Source organism: Pseudopipra pipra, chromosome 1 (assembly GCF_036250125.1).
Source record: "Pseudopipra pipra isolate bDixPip1 chromosome 1, bDixPip1.hap1, whole genome shotgun sequence".
NCBI lineage: Eukaryota > Metazoa > Chordata > Aves > Passeriformes > Pipridae > Pseudopipra > Pseudopipra pipra.
Genome location: NC_087549.1, coordinates 38348067 through 38365395, shown reverse-complemented (window position 1 = coordinate 38365395; position 17329 = coordinate 38348067). Strand labels below are relative to the sequence as shown.

The window sequence follows — 17329 nt, the reverse complement described above, 5'->3', positions numbered from 1 at the left end:
ACTGTTTCAGTTGACTACAATGTGCATTTTTTCCCACAAAAGTTGTTGGCCAAAGTGTTTTTCCAAATCTGTGCAGTCTTGACTCCATTGGCTTGTGTAAAAATTGCATGATATGATCTCTGAACCAAGAACACTCTCTCTCCAGGATCTCCTCTCAGAGTGCAATCAAGCACAGCAGTCTCTAGGACAGTTTTATTATTTATATGCTTAAAAGCTATTGTTCCTGTTGAAATCAAATTTTGTTTTTTGAAAGCAGATGACCAAGACTGAATTCAAAGCTTGCATTTCTTTGATAGTCCTCAAAACTCTGAGAATGGAACTTATATCAAAGATTAGAGCACTTAAATGTAGGTTTCTACCTGAATGCATTTATTTATGAGCAAAGGGCCCACTTCCCATTCTATTCAGTGGAGTTTTAGGGCTTGATCAGGCTGCTGTCCCACAGTCAGATCCCAGAAGCTTTTTAGTCTCCAAAGACATCATGAAGTCAACAGATTTGACACTTGACTTTTGGGATGTATGTCTGTATGAAGGGATTCTAGAGAAACATGGGATACTACAGGGCATTTCAAAGGTCTCTAGATACCTGTATGGGGACAAATGAGTCAAACCTCTTGTTAGTGCCATCGTTTCACTTTAGAGATTTGTTTGGCTTACCCTAAAGTAGTCACACCTGTTTGGGCAGCTGCTGGTGTTCAGCTGCCTGCATATCCTGACCAGATCTCCACTGGCTATATGAGTTTTGAAACCTAATTCATGTATGGACACCTGTGATCTGGCTCTCACTTTGTCTGTCTGTCTGTCACTCTCAAAATAGGACTTCAAACTTTTTTTAAAATTTTATTTTCCTACAGTCTTTGGTGGCACAACCTGATATTTTATTTTCCAGACTATAACATATTTTCATCTAGATACGTGGCACCCATTTGTATTCTTACCATATATTCATTACAAAAATCTGTATTACACTGAAACTAAGAACTTGAAGTAAAGGCTATTAAGTTATGCAAAATACCTGCCTCAAAATTATTAGGATTATTCCCCAGATAAGCATAAAAATCAGTAAAAATCCTTAGTTACCCTAGTACCTTAGTTTCCTTAGTTACTTCTTGTTACCCAGAATGTTTTTGAGAATATATAAATTGTAATCATGGTTCTATGGTGCTGCTGATAGTTGCACATGTGTTTTATTTGGTAGGCTCCAGACACATTATACTCTGTATGGTTTCACTGGTAGTCCTCTGCACAAAGGGTCAAGGCTGACTGATGGTGCAGTTTGATGTACTGATCTTTATCAATAGCTGTAGTAGTGGGACACCTTGGATGCTGTTCAAGGCCAGTTTTCAGGGCTGAACATTATCACCTAATATCTTTGATCACAGTGGTGGCAAATATTTGCATAGTGCTTGCATGTGGATTCAGTCTGTTGTATTTTATTTACAAAGTAACTGTTTGGAATAGGGTCTGTCTGAGGTCTACTCTGGAAATTGAGGTTCATGGTTTCCACAAAAACATGCTCTTACAGAGATCTCCTCCTCATCTTCTGACTCCATCCTATCTCCTGAGAGTCATTCTGTCTGTCACTCCTTCCCTTAACCTTTTGTTCTCTCTCACTCTTTTGTTACCTAATGCAAGCTTACTTCAGTAGTGTTCATGTCATGTTCCTTTCTTGCTTCACAACTTGCTGAATGCACATTAAAAATCACATTCTGGAGCACTGCTTTTAAGTGCTGTCCTGGCTTCCCCAACTGAATTCATATCTGCTTTAATCAAGTGACACTGTTTCCCAATGTCTTTAGTTGGGTCAAGACTCAAAATCAGTACCTCACCCTCACCCTTGGTCACCCATCAGTAATCTCTGTCACTGTCAGTGGTACTTCTCTTCGAATGTTGTCTTGGTTTCTGCATAACTGCTGATAGGATATAGCCTTTCTTAGCCATTCTCCTAATAAAACATTCACCCACGTGTTTCCTCCTTGCACTGTAGCAATTTTCCAGTGTTCTCCTCTCCTGCTACATCCATTCAGGCTCAGAGGCTCAGAGGTGACCTCATCACCGTCTATAACTACCTGAAGGGAAGTTCTAGCCAGGTGGGGGTTGGTCTCTTCTCTCAGGCACTCAGCAATAGGACAAGGGGGCACGGGCTTAAGCTCCGCCAGGGGAAATTTAAGTTGGATATCAGGAGAAAATTCTTTACAGAGAGAGTGATCAGGCATTGGAATGGGCTGCCCAGAGAGGTGGTGGATTCACCATCCCTGGAGATTTTCAAACGCAGATTGGACGTGGCACTGAGTGCCATGATCTAGTAAATGGACTGGATTTGGACCAAGGGTTGGACTCGATGATCTCGGAGGTCTTTTCCAACCCAATCAATTCTATGATTCTATGATTCATTCATATTTTTGCTGCAAAGGGCATTTATCTATGCTGTCATCCCTTCTTTCTTGCTACCTTGCCCTTTATCCTTTATAGTAACAGATAAACTATGCTTTTTTTTTTTTTTTTTCACTACCAAGGAGCTTCATAGCTTAATCCCCACCTATCTGCCATCTGGTATAAACTATCTAGTTCTCATGTTTTAGATCTGACCAGATCAAGATGCTTTGGTGTCAGTGATAAACTTGACTTTAACCAACCTGTTGGTCTCTTCAGACCACTAGCTGACATGCTGGCATCGCTGCCTCATTGTTTCCTTGCCCTCTTCTAGATGGACTGGTTTCACCTTGTCTTTTCCTTAGATTATGACATCCTTGGGAGAAGCATTGTGGTTTTGTTCCGTGTTTGTACAATTCTTATAACAAGTCCTGATCTGTGTGGAAATAATATCAATAAAATAGATAACCATAGTAAAAACATTCTTAGCAGAGAAGGCCGGGGAATAAGTGTGTAATTTGTGCCACCAGTTAGCTTTAGAAACCACTCATGGGGCAACATGGGGCTGGCCCTACAGCCCTTGCTCTGTACACATAGAACCTCAGCAGGTAGCTGGAGTCTTCTGAATTGCAGCCTGGCAACTACCTTTTGCCATTTCTGTTCCTCCAGGGGGAACCTCATGTCACCCATCTGCAGATACCACTGCAGTGTGGTGTATCTCTGTATATCTGCATCCAGCACCCCGAGACTCTGGCTATGGTTTCTGCATATTCACAGAATTTCTAGTGCTTTATCATATCACCAGATTTCAGGAAAAGTCCTCTGACTATAGTCTCTTCACAGACACAGGAGAAGCTCTTCTAACTGCAGACGTGGAACTTCAATGGACAACAGTTGTTTAGCCAGGTCTGCTGTGTCTAAATAATGCATCTAAGAAGCTAATGTACCAAGAGTATGAGTCACAGTGAACAGAACTCATGTAATTGACTATTCTTTGCACTGTTAATGGATTCCCCTGTTGTTTTTAACATTGGCTTTTAATCCTCATAAGGATATTATTTCTTGTTCCAAGATCTTATATCAAAGAAATAAAATAGCCATGAAATGAGTCAGTTCAATGTGGATGGTATATTTTTAGAAAGCCCCCCCCCTTGACTGTTTGCTTTTCCCGAGGCTTTGCTTACTTGGGCAGAGCAGTGGAGCTGAAATGCTGCATAAAGCAGAGAGGAAGTCTTTGCCTCTGTAAGGAGCAATTATCTTTAAAGAAGGGAGCAGAACTGAGGTCACTGCAGGTCAGAAAGACCCAGTTCCCCTCTTGCCTGCTGATGCAACCCTTTGGCCAATGTTCCTCACCCTGTGCTTCAAACCAGCCATGCAAGCTCGTGGGGATGAGGAACAGAGATTCCACAGGCACGAAATGTTCATATCTGTCTGCAATTCCCTTGCAGGCTCTGGTTTACCTTCAGAATTCAGATGTCTGGAGCACAGGCCAAGATGAGATGGGGATCTGGCACTGTTCTCTCTATAAACAGTGAGAGGTGAGACTGGCCATGGCACAGCTGGCACAGACACAGGCACACCACAGGGGCAGCAGCAAGGACTGTCCCTGTACTCCCACCAGTCAGCACTCCACACAGGGTGCTTACCTGCAGTTAACACGAGGACAGAGGCCTCCAAAGCCCTCCAGAACCTGACAGAAAGCCAGTTGTTCTCTTGGAATGTGCTGACCACTTGTAGGTTGAACACCTCTGAGAGCAAACCTATTACTTAGGAGCCTTCCACAGATCCCAAGGAAGCTCCACTCATGTTTACCATACCCCTGGGTAAAGTGGACCTCTTGCCATACCGAGGGTGATGTGACCTCTAGCTTGACTTTTTCCAGCCTATGCTATTTAATGATCCTTTTGTGGATGTTTGTGTGTCTCAAGTCTGCAGTTACAGGGGGCTGGAAGATATCTAGTCCCCTTCCAATTGTCTATTACACAAATGTTACTGAGAAATAATTACATAGCCCATCACACTGAAAAGTTCTCTAAACAAGAGTGATTGAGTCAGCCAAAATGTTTTAATCCTTCAAAATCTCTATGGGATCCTGCTATCTGGTGAGACAAATTTCAGAAATTACTGTTATCCTTAAAAAGATAATTGGGGTCTGCAGTATCTCATTTATAGGTGAATTAAGTGAAATTAATGTTTCATTTAAAAAATCTGTGGCTCTTCAGTGAATTGTTCTGAAGTGACCTCTCTCTCCTTTCATGACATGTGAGCCACTGAACATCATTTGATTTGAAATGTGTCCCACAGAGTTGTCTGTCTTGGCAGAAAACAAAGTCAACAACAGTTAGCAAGCTGGGTATTTACACTGATAGCAGTCCATTTAATAGTATGTAACCTTTTTATTATTTATTTCTAAGGTTATTAGGAGGCAATGACTGCTTTTACCACCAAACCTCCTATATGCAGCTAGGCATAATTATGATCAAGCCTTGTCTGTTTGCTGTTTAACTGTGTGGACCTGGTGGTGTAAATGAGAGCAGATCATAGAATCACAGAATCACAGAATCATAGAATAGTGTGGGTTGGAAGAGACCTTTACAGGTCATACAGTCCAATCCTCCTGCAATGAGCAGGGGCATCAGGAGATCTTGACTCTGTCTTCAGCCTGCTGATATGCAACTGTAGCACTCTGTGCAGTTCATAAATGACAAAAAACTAATTATGCTGCTACAGTTCTCTGTTTATGACAAGATGATGAACAACAGCTTCTGAAGCGCTCTGTCACCAAGTAAGGTATAGTTATCACTAAAATTCATTTCATGCTTTCAGAAAAATTGTCCCATGACTTTTCTTCTTTTTGCTTCCTTTTTTATTAGATCAGAAACTTGCAGGAAAGGTCTCATCATGTAAATAAAGTTTATTCTGAACTTTCTAAAGTAAAATTGAAGAACTTTAGGCAGGGCTTGAAAATCTTTATTCAAAACCACTGTTCACAAGTGGAAGAGTGGCTGCCTGAAGTAAGCTCTTTTACTGGGTTCCTACGGTTCTGCTTCTTCTTGAACCCAAAAGTGCTGTAATTTTTACTGAGAAGAGCAGCACTTTGCATGCAGCTTTAATCCTCAGCCTATCAGGTCCATAGACCAGGATGTCCTCTCCCTCTGCCATTGGGAGCTCCTCAAGTCCCCACACAGTATTGTGGCAGCTACTTCCTTTAAAAATTTGGCTAGGATGGTTTTAGCTTCATTCTGTCAAGCAGTCCCAGGCTGAACTTTAACCTCAAGAAAATCACCAGCGTGCTGCAACTCACAGGGGCAAGGTCCTAAGCCCTGAGAACCCCCCTCCAACCCTACCACTGCTGCCTTCAAGTGTGGCCGCTGCTGCCTCGTGCTTATGTTGCTGCAAAGGGGCTGGTTCAGTTTGCTGGAGGCAGATGATTTGCCCAGGGTAGTTTTACACGACCCTTAACATCCAGCAAAACCTTATCTGGAGTAGTTTCTCTGTGGATGAATCCAGGTTGGTGATCAACAGCTGTGGCCAGCATGGTTTCAGAAATGTAAAACTGTCTTGTTTTCTGACAAGGTGTCTTGTTTCATTAGTAAGGTCATCATACCACCTCCAAGATGGCCAATCAGTTAAGATTTCTTTTAGCATGGAAACTGTAAAACATTTTCACTGCCTAGATTTGTTCAGCCAAAATACCTCCTGCTGGATTAGGAGCCACCTGCCCTTGCTCAGCTGGCTATGTCTTGCTCATAATCCCAAAATCACTCTGCAGAGTCACCTGACTAGCCCAATGCAGAGCTCATTTGGGTCAAAAAAATCTGCGCATTTAAACTCCTTGATATGCCTAATCTATGATAGGCTTACATGTCCCCCAGGATGTACTCCTTGCTCTTTACAGAACAACCACAAGGTTAGAGTTGTCCCTTGGGTTGAGGGAGAGACTGGACTCAGTAACCTCCTCTTCCTCAGGGCCTTCAATCCCATGTTGAAATTGAATCTTTCCTCAGCTAAGAGAGCACTTTAGCTATAAGGGCACTGTCAGGGTGTCGTACAAATCACCCTGTTGAATCTGTTACATTTTTTCACAGAAAACAGGCTACAGATTCCCTGGGTAAAGGAGTGAACACCTTAGCTAACCTAATGGCTAGGGTCCTCACCTGGGGGGTGAGATCTTTGCCCCCTTCTGCCCATATCTCTTTATGCATTTTACCCAGTAAAGTTTTTATTGTGAAATACTCACACAGCCCACAGCTGCCTGCTTCCCACCAGCCTGGATCTGACCGCTATTTTTCTAATTGCTCTTATGGTCTTAAGTATAACTTTCTTTTTTTTCCTCCTAAGAAAACGACTGCTTTTAGGAGAGGCATCAAAGAGAATTGTCCTGTTATAACCTTGTAGTGTTGTGACACTGACAAGGCAGATGACTACTGATTGCTGAAATATTCGATTACATTAGCTGAGGCATAGTGCCATGGACTTTGTACTCTTTCTTTTCTCCCCTCACTTGCATCTGTGTGACCCTAGTAACAGGGGTTTAACTGAGGTTAAGAAATTAGCAGCCATGGCAGCAAACAAAAACATACTCGTATATAGCCCAATATTGAAAAAAAAAAAAAAAGAAAGAAAAAAAAAGAAGAAATCCCTGTTCAAGCTCTTCATTTGCATGTCTTTTTTCACAAAGTGAAAGCATACTCAGGGGCTTATGCTGGATCTTTTCAGCTGCATAACAGTAGGTCAAACATTAAAGAGTGTCACTGTGCCACAGAGTCCCCCAAAGATATGCTGTATACTCCTCATGGTACAGAGGTCCAGAACTAGCAGAAAAAGCTGGTTTCCTCTATTGTATACACTGAATATCAATCCACAGTTTATGGGTCCAGCCATCCTTGGAGAACTGCTACCCCAGCAACAGAGGAGTGGTGGCAGGCTGAATGGTGAGGACCACGCTCCCACAGGAGTTTGGGCAGGAACACTTGAGTTGCCCCTGCAGGCCCCTGTTTGGCAACAGTGCTGGTTTCTGCCAATTTATTACAATTCTACAGTTAAGTCAGTAGCCTGTTCACAATGTTCAGGACTCAACTTTAGTCTGTGGTGTGAATCCTGTGGTGTTTTTACCTTCCCCTGAGTTCTCTACTGCTGGTGTTCTCTTGGTGTGTGAGCCAGCTGAGGCAGGACACAGGAACAACCACAAAAACGTGGATGAAATGCAGAGAAAATCTGGTTTTGTTAAAGCCAAACCATGAGTCTTCTAGCTTTTATCCTTCTAATACTCTCCCTGATCCTACTGGTGGAGGAGTGAGCGAGTGGCTGTGTGGTGCTTGGCTGCTGGCTGTGGTTAAACCACAGCACTTACCAGTGGGGGCATCCCCCAAGCACCACCCAGGAGGAGGCCCACAAGTAGGGATGCAGGCACTATGGAGCTTGGTGCATGCTAGGGAATCACCAAACCTGCTCTTTTCACTTGTACCTCAGGGATGTGTGTAGGTGTAATTTACCATCATTTGATCTTTCCCACAGCAGGGCAGGAATCTCAAGCATGTTCAACAGGGTGCCTCTAAATCTATCACAGGCCTGTGTTATCTAAGCACTGATGTTGTTCGACACACAAGGCTAAACAATGATTAGTATGATGTGTGTGGGTTTTGACACCCCAGCTGCAAGCCACTTGAACGCGTTCACAATGCTCCTCACCAGTCTTCCATTATTTTTCCACACTTGGGAAGCTGAAAGTCAGATCATCTCTAAGAGCTACTGAATACTTCAGTTTCTCATAGAACAAAGGAACTGAAAAAACCCCAAACATCAAATCACAATCAGAAAAGCCTGGAGCAGTCGGTTTGAAGGAGACAATGGGACATAAAAGAAAGCTTAATTTTCCAGGGAAAGTAGAATTAGTTTAGCAGTTGTCTTATCTTTTTTTCTGCTGTTATATGTTGAATTCCTGGTCATCAAGGAAGTGTATTTTGCTTAAAACATCACATAGCCTTGCTACCCTCAAAAATGGTTGTTTTAAGCAGGAATTGTTTAAGAAAGGGGGAGTAGATACTCTAATGATAATAACATATTGCAGGGCACGTATAATTATGATGTCAGGCTTGCATGCATTCTCCAAATCAGACCTAGCTTACATTGAAAGTGCTATAATTTATATAAATCATACAAAATATAATTGACAGAAGTATGAAAATAAGCTGTACCAAATATTTGCCTTACCAAGAGAACCAAAGTAATAATTCAGAACACTTTGCATTGTCTGTAATAGTTTAATATTATACATATTGCAAATGGAAACGCATTGGTGTTCTCTGATCTCCTTTGAAAATGAAAAAATATTAAATAAAATTACAAAGGCAGCACATGGAAAATAAACAATCACACACCGCAAAATCTTTTTATTTACCTTTGATATTTAGCATAGTGGATAGTGAGAAGAGAAACTAATAGACAATTTAAAGCAGTTCTAGGACTCAATCCAAAATTCTAGGAAGAGCTCTATCAACTAGACTTGACGTCTTGCCAGAATGTGAAACTTGAAAATATGTAATAGCCCTGTATCTCCTTGTGTGTGATGAGGCTTACTTTTGAGTCAAGTCAAAAGGTCAGACCATAAGCCCTTAGAAACACACAAAACTAGGATAACAACTTTTTAAGTCCATTTGTTCTTTTCATCAGCAGATGATAAGAAAGCTATTTCTTTCAGATATTTCACTAAAAAATGGACTTTCGTGACATACATACATCTGTCATTTGCAGCGGAGAGGGACGGGGATGTTACAGAGAACCAAATTATACCAACCCTGGAACAATTGTTCTTATGGACACGCCACCACTAAAAATGAAATGCAGGGGCATCCTACCCATGATAACTTTAATGGAATTAGACTAGGAAGACCTAAGGAGGCTTATGGAAATACAGAGTTTAGGCAATGGGTCAAAAGCCAGCCAGAACCACTGATGAATATAATGTGGGTATTTATTTATCTCCATATTGGTGTTTGAGTTGGCTAATTTGAAAATGGTTTAGGGGCTTTGGATCAGTGCAGAAATCTTTGATAATGTTAAGATGTTAAAACAAGAAACAGTCTAGAAATGCATTTGGTTCAGCCAATATAATTTATTTTAATACAGTTACAAGTTTCTGAAAATAAGTATATTACAATGAATATAATACAAGTCTTGCAGTTTCACTTGAACGTGAACATTTTTGTAGGTTTTCTTCAAGTCTTTTTCTAGTTTTTCATAAAACCATAAAGGTACTTCCCTAGGAAACTCTTCTCTCCCCACTGTGAATCTGCCTCTATACAACAAAAACTTTATTTCACCTGTGGGGAGAACCACCATCCCCAACAATTTCAGTTATAAAAAGGAATAAGTTTTAACTTATTAGTTAATTAGTTAATTAGTTTAATCTTGAGAATTATTTTGAATTAGCTGATGAAATTCTAAGTAACTGTGGGAAAGTCAGAAAAAAAGCTGCTACTATACAAATGCAATTCAAAATCTTAACTTGCATTTCCAAACGATTGATAAAGAGGGCAACATTTTCATCAACACAGTGTATTAAACCCGCTGCATGTCGGTACCATGCTGGTAAACATTTTTCATTAGACTGGCAAATTAGCATCTTCATATAGATTTTCCCCCAAGACTTGAAATGTTTCATTTGCATATATACATAAAATGTATATAAAGTATGTGTTATATAGTATATTTATATACTACATAGTCTATATGCATAATATAAAATATATACTCATAAGCATTTCAGTCTATACCTGAAATCAACATCATTTGACGGCTGCAAAATACCCAGTCCTGCACGGGACTGATCTAGAGAAGGACATTTCACATTATTGTCCACAAGCTCTATCTCAAAATATGAAAGCATCAAAGTCAAAAATTGTTTAATTTCATGGACAGCAAATAACCTGCCAGGGCATTTTGCTATGCCTGTCCCAAATGGCATGTAGTAATACTTCAGCTTGCGGCCGTTGCGGTAGAAGTCAGTCTTTTCTTCTCCATTCTCATTCAGAAAGCGATCATATTTGAATGTCTGTAATTAAGCACACAAAAGAGTCACTTGATATTTGAATGCCCCCAAAGACCAGATAAAGCCATTGAGACATAAAATGAAGGCTGGGAAAGCAGAGCCTCTAGCAGTAAATATACAGCATGTACAGCTGCTTTGGAAAGGGTAGCCACTGAGAAGTTCCGTTATGCAGGACATGATCCCAGCTTCTTTGCTAATAACTCTTCTTTTCTTTCCTGACCTCTAAAAATAAAGATTATAACCTGCATCCTTGTCTGTGCAGCAGAACTAGAAGAATTCTCATTCTCTGCCTTTGGGAAAATATTATCCTTAACCTTGTCCTTCTTCAAAGACCCCCATAAGAGTGATCTTCCCTCCCTGAGGAAAGCAGTAAGTAGAAGACTCTTTGGGCTGGCAGCACACTTTTTGGTTACACTAAAACACATTTTGCAGAGAGTGCTTGCACTGACTTTATTCTTTTTCTTGCCCAGATCTCCAGTTGTAAGAACAGACTGTCTTTATAAAGGCCTGTTAGCTTCTGCCGGAGCTTCGTGTTTAGGGCACTTTGAAAAATACTTACCAAGGGATCAGCGTAGATTTCTGGATCAAAATGCAGCAGTTGAGGATAAAGAGCTACGACATCATCTTTGCGAATATTGTAAAAATCGTTCTCTAAGTGCAAAGTGAAATCCTCCTTGGCAACTCGGAAAGTCATGGATGCACTCGATAGCCTCATTGCCTCCTTGATGATGCTGTCTGTTGGGAGAGCAAAATGAACTATTACCCTGGAAATAGTATGTTTACATTCTTGGGGACAGTCATGCACATTGAAATATTTCAGACCCATTATCAAACCCTGAATGTATTAGAAGAAATATTTTATTTATAACTTTTTAAATGCCTAAGCAAGTATCTTTCTCATTTCTTTTTAGTATTTCTATCTGTTCTGCAGATAACACCGAGAACCTAATTGGCTTTCCCCTAGAAAAATGCTTATAGTTGATGCAACAGAATGTTTGAAAGTGAGACACTGTCATTCTGAGACAAAGAATGAACCAGTGAAAAATGGAAACATAACAAGAAAAAGAACCAGTGCAGTGAGTAGGATATTCTAAAACTTTAAGAGGTGCTGCATAGAAACCTGTGCTCAGAAAAGAAGTAATTTGGGTGATTTTTTTGTTTCAATATACCCTGACTTTTTTTTTTAAAGCAAAAGTAGTGAAAATATAAACATTTTTTTATTTGAGCTAAAGACATAACCAAACAAAATATTGTTTGGAATTATCCACAGATCTCCAATACTATGTTAGGTAGCTGTTTAAGAGTATTGGGACATGACATTACCCATGAAAAAATGCTATTCATGTGCATTTTCATACTCTCAGTACCACCTGGAACATTTGGAATCCTGGTTGTGTTGGCTACCGCTAAGGAACATACAGTTTCTTGTACTGTTTCCTTGCTAATTCCATAGCATGCACTTATATGGTAATAAATTGAAGACCATGGAAATTGTAGTGTGATTTCCGGTACTCCTGCATAAAATAACCATACCTAGTATTGGCATATTATCCAGCTGTTTTCGGTTCAAGGAAATACGTTTGCCATCTAAGCTGATATTCTCTTCAGCACTCTCCAAAATACTTCGCACTTCTTTGGTAGCAGCTCTCATTGCTTCTGGACTCCTAAGATCAAGAGAGCAAAGGTATAACATAATTTACACTTCAGAATGCTTTAAAAAGGTGTTTTGCCATTAAATTTCTTCCTGACTAAAAATTAGTTTGTTAGCTGACAAGTACAACCTTCTAAAATGAAAACGTTGCAGCAAAATGCTGCAGTTCCTCTTTATCATGTCTTGGCAAAGGTATGATAGCTCCAAAAAAAAGAAAAAAAGAACCCCAAATATTTGATTTTGTCTCCAACAGCAAGATGGAAAGTGAGACAGAACTGATGTGTGTAACTCGGGTAAAAAATAGTAATGTCACTAAAAATCAATGCCAAGAATAAGAAATAAACCAGCCAGTTGTAGATTAGGAAATAGCCCTTCTGCAGTTAGAAAGTTTAGGAACAGGATTATAGATCATTTTTATAACATCATTTATGTTGCCTGGTGTGGCAATATTCTGTCTAGCTGAAAAGAGACTTCCCAATACTAAAAGCCCACATCGTATCTTTCACTTTCTAGACTTTCTTACAGACACAGAATATATAAGTTATGGTAAAATACATATAGACAATAAAACAGGATGCAATAGTATCTTGATGAAGGCACAATCAGGGTGTTAAAAGACTCCAAGTCCAGAAAACCTAAAGCAAACGCATTCTGGGAGTGAAAAGCAGTAAAGAACCTCACAGATTAACATTGGCAGATAGATATGAGGGTGCTAAATAAATGTGTCAGCAATTTAGACACATACTTCAGAGTTAGTCCTGCTGAAGTAAATTATACTCTACAGAGGCCCACTCTAAAATGCATATTTAATAGTATTATCTGAACTGTGCACTTGTCTCATGAGTAACAAGCTCGGCAGCTGCAGTCTACACTGCAATCTCAGTAGGATCTATTGATGCATAAACTATTTTCTATTAAGTACCTGTGAAAACAATAATGAAATTAAAGCTCATTTTGCTTGCTCAAGTGAGATGGCCTAAAAATGTCCAGTTATATTTGGAACCTTTAATGCAATTAATGCTCTGACTGCAACTAGTACTTTTGATGTCATATCATATAGATTTACTCCAAAGCTTTCTTGGCAAAGTGTAGCATTGCCCTGGAGTGTTGTTTTTTTTCAAAAAAAAAACTCTACAGAGTTGCTCTGTGCTATCACTACTTGGCCTCAGATGAGTGAAGATGGTTTCTGTGGAAGTCCAAAACAACATACCATGTCTGTTGCAAACAGTAAGTTTTTAACACTGATGGAGTATCAAGCCATGGAATTGGCCTGTATTAATGGTTTCTGAAAGACAACAAACATTTTTATTCTCTGGGAACAAGAAACATTGGGACTTACTTAAGAAGAAAGAATAAGGTCCAAAATGTGGCAGGAATGGTGTTGGCTTGAGAGGCCCAGAGCACTGCCACATGGGTCTTTGCTTTTTCCATGTCATCGAAGGTTGACAGAGTGTCGTTCAGGAACATGCGGAGGGTGACAAGCTCAGAGAGGTTGTCCCTTTTCAGGAGGTTCTTGTGGAGGAGTGCCTCTCCCAGCTTCTCTCGTGCACTGTGGGCACTCTTGAAGAGGTGGATGGGCAGCCCTGCCACAAGGGCTGGAAAAATCTTATCAAATTCCTTGAAGTTTTCAAGGGCATTTAGGATATGAGCTCTCTCAGTTTCCTGCTTTGATGACAGGTTTTTGTCATTATTTGAATTAAATTCTTTACCAAAAAGTGTTAAAAAGCCAGACTCAAACATGACCTGGCAACAGAATGTATAAAGTCCTTCTGTCACCCAGGTATTAGACTGAAGTTTAGGTGTTCTTGACTGCAGCATGACATACTGTAGGTTTTCCATCATTGCTTCAATGAGGGCATCTAGGGCATTGCCTTGGAGGGTTCTAATGAAAGTCTGATGAAAATTTTCAGTGGTGTTTCCCTCTGCTGGGTCAATGCTACCATGCCCAAAAGCCTGTCACAAAATAAATTGTATGCATGATAAGTAAGGCCTGTCATAACCTTGATGATAAAGTCTAACAGAAATGAAAGACAAAGTATAACTTCACAGCTTAATAGAAGGAAGCACACATAATAAGGGCTATTAATACTAGAACTGATACTTTCTCAGTGATCCACAGCAGTGAAGTAGCCAATGAAAATAGATTCAAATAGATGCTTACAAATAAATGGCCTGGTTACCTACACCTTCATTCAACTGCCATTGACATCAACAGGAGCCTTCTTGCTTACTTCTATAGCAGTTTGACTGAGCTCCTATTGTGATACATAATTTTTTAAGGCATTTAGACCAAATCTTCCAAAGTACTGAGAACCTTCTGAAGGTTTCAGATTCAGCAAGACACACTGTCATTTTGCAGATGGTGATAACTGTGTTTCTGCTTTAACAATTTGGGATATTAGGTTGCTAAATAATGTACAGTCTTAGACAATCCAAAGCACTGCAAACTGCTTTTCCACTAAGGAAAGGAAAAAAAGACCACAATGTTTTAAACCAGTAAAAGTGCAGAAATGTGAAACAAATTCTATTTCAAAGGCGTAGCTATGCTTATAAGAATTAACTGGATATGTCAGCAGATAGTTTGCATGTTAGATATTAAAACCAGCAGTACCTTGGCAGAAGTAGCAAAATGGAACTTCTTCCAGTCCAAATGTTTTCCCTGGCGCATCAATGCACAGTATGAAAAAGGGTCGGTGAGGAAATGAATGTATTTCCCCGCTACATGACAAGTGAAGATGTGGCCATGCTTCTTCTGCTTTTCTTTGAGGAATTCAAGGGGGTTGGCACCAAACTGCAAGGCACAGCCCAGGTATGGAAGGAACCCATTTTCAAGTGGTGGCTCACCTTGTCGCCTACAAAACACAAACAAAATCTGTATTTATAAGTATGTATAAAGATCACTTCTCTAGGACTACCAGGTAAGTCAAATATTGATGCTAGGCTTTTTGTAATGTAAAAAAATGAAAAAAAAAAAATCCCAAACAAATAGTATATTAACAAATATTTTTATCTCCTTTAAGGGCTAAACCCATTGTGAGGTCTATTCTATGTAAGAAAGAATAACAGCCTGTACCATTCATAAACATAATAAAACACAGTGTGATTATATAATCTTTTTTTCCCTATATCAGAAGCATATTTTTCACCTGTTTAAATGCAAAATTGTTGCCATACAGAGTTATGCAATTGTGACATTAATAAATAATCCATCACACTAATATCATCTGATACATTTTTAGGCAATGGTATCCCTGATTTCATTTGAATACCAAGTGGAATAACTTTTTAGTGCAGAAATGTTGTTATTATTGGCATAATCCATTAATGGACCAGACCTTGCTGAAAATAGTGGGAACTTTGCTATGATCTTCAGTAAGCATAAAAGTGTCATCAAGCACGTTCTTTAACTTAAGCATATGCTTAAAGTGAAGCATATGCTTAAATAATTTTATTTTCTGAGTCAGAAAACTTCCTTCCTGTATAAGGATGTCATAGCTGCTAAAATAACTTTCATATAGTACTTTAGCTTTTCCAGTAAATTATTAAAAGTTATTATATGAATATATAATATAAATATATAATTAGATATAAGTAAGTATTAGCTGTGATTACAATACAGGTAAAACTATCATCCAGAACTTTAGGAAATCACAGCATGCATATTCATATTTTAAATACCTCATTTATGCATAGATTTGTATCTACAGCTACCTCTATGCATTACTACACTATTATTACGAAGTTCATATACAAAAATTCTATGAAAAGACCAAACTACAGCATTGCCTATGCTATCCTGCATCTGTCCATCTGACAGTCTTAAGACTACAGTTCTTTTAGTTACGTACATGGTACATTTGACACAAATAAAGGATAGGTACACTGAGATGCATGTACAGACAGATTCCTTACCTTCTTCTTCTTCCTAGAAGAAAATAAAAGGCACAACAAAGTATTATTGTTGTTCCCCAGATCCAAGATGCTAGGAACATTTCTGGTAATGCCCAAAAAACTTCCAAGGGGAGAACTGGTAACCACCAGTATGGCAGGAGAGGTGACTGAGAATGACAAACAAGACAGGTCACGATTTATATACAGTGGGTGCACCACTGAACCTGATAGCACTGAATCAACCTAGAAGCTATTGATTAACCATTTCTGGAGAGAGCTTGTTCTGTCTCTGATCTGGCACCTTTCTGCAGAGATCTTCGCTGGATTGATGCAGACAGTTGCAGATCTGGCCTTGAGCTGGTCACATATCAGTAGCGGTTCCAAAGTAACCACACAGCTGTAATAGTTGATAATGTGAAGGTCAGTCAGGTGTATTTCGATTAATCCTGCAGATTTACCAATTGCAGTTTATGGTTCAAGTTTAGCAATATATGAAATGGCTACTGACCACTGTCCAGAAGATTCAGACTCGGCTAACTGGTGACTGCAGTTTGTGCTGTCCTTCAGCTGCCAGCCTGTTCCCCCTCCCTTCTCCTTCTTGTGGACTGGCCTGGCTCTGGTGTGCCACTGCAAGAGGGAACAGCAGGGTTCAGCTGTTGGGTAAAGTGATGGCTGCGGAGGTGGACTCACTTCCTCTAATAACATTTATCTGTAAGAAAGGAAAAAAATGGGCTTTCACAAAATCACTGAATGAATCATAGAATGGTTTGGCTTGGAAGGGACCATAAAGATCGTCTTGTTCCAACTCCCTGCTCTTGACAGGGACACTTTCCACTCGGTCAGGTTGCTCAAAGTCCCATCCAACCTGGCCTTGAACATTTTCAAGAATGCTTTCTGTAATGTAGCACAAGAGAGAAAAAAGCAGGATTCAACAACCACACTAGTTTGGGGGTTTTTTCATTGCCCTTGGATCACCTTTTATTTTCCCATTAAACCTGTTCCCCTTTCTGTTGTTGACTCGTGAGAGTTCAAGCTTTGGCTTGCTCCTAGCACCTGGCATCAAGCCATCAAGGAGGCAGCTCAGGTATAGCGATGTTTCATTAGTCATCCAGCATCTACTATGTTTCTAAGAGAAAACCAAAGGGTTTTTCAGGCTCACTTTTGTACCACTTTTTGTTGGTGTCCCTACAGCTGTGTGATAAAACAGTGAAGATTTGGACTTTTTGCTGTTGCAATTGAACACTACACTGAAGGCACTGACATGCAAATCTGGCAGATGGGAATATTGTCCTGGCTTCAAACCAAGGCAGGCATGGGGTAATTGTGCATATGCCATCACATTTGAGGCAATTTTAAAGTTGCTA

The 17329-nt window shown here is 39.8% G+C and overlaps 1 protein-coding gene across 1 annotated transcript; it reads right to left on the bottom strand.

Moving 5' to 3' along the window:
- Positions 1-9467: 9467 nt before the first annotated feature.
- LOC135413183 (cytochrome P450 7A1) lies at positions 9468-16584 on the bottom strand. Its single transcript, XM_064652501.1, has 7 exons — positions 16474-16584; positions 15987-16362; positions 14686-14926; positions 13414-14027; positions 11957-12087; positions 10983-11158; positions 9468-10426 (listed from the first exon to the last, which is right to left on the bottom strand). Exons 2-7 carry the CDS (start codon positions 16064-16066, stop codon positions 10127-10129), a joined length of 1542 nt encoding a protein of 513 aa, XP_064508571.1. The 5' UTR covers positions 16067-16362; positions 16474-16584; the 3' UTR covers positions 9468-10126.
- Between the last annotated feature and the right edge of the window lie 745 nt (positions 16585-17329).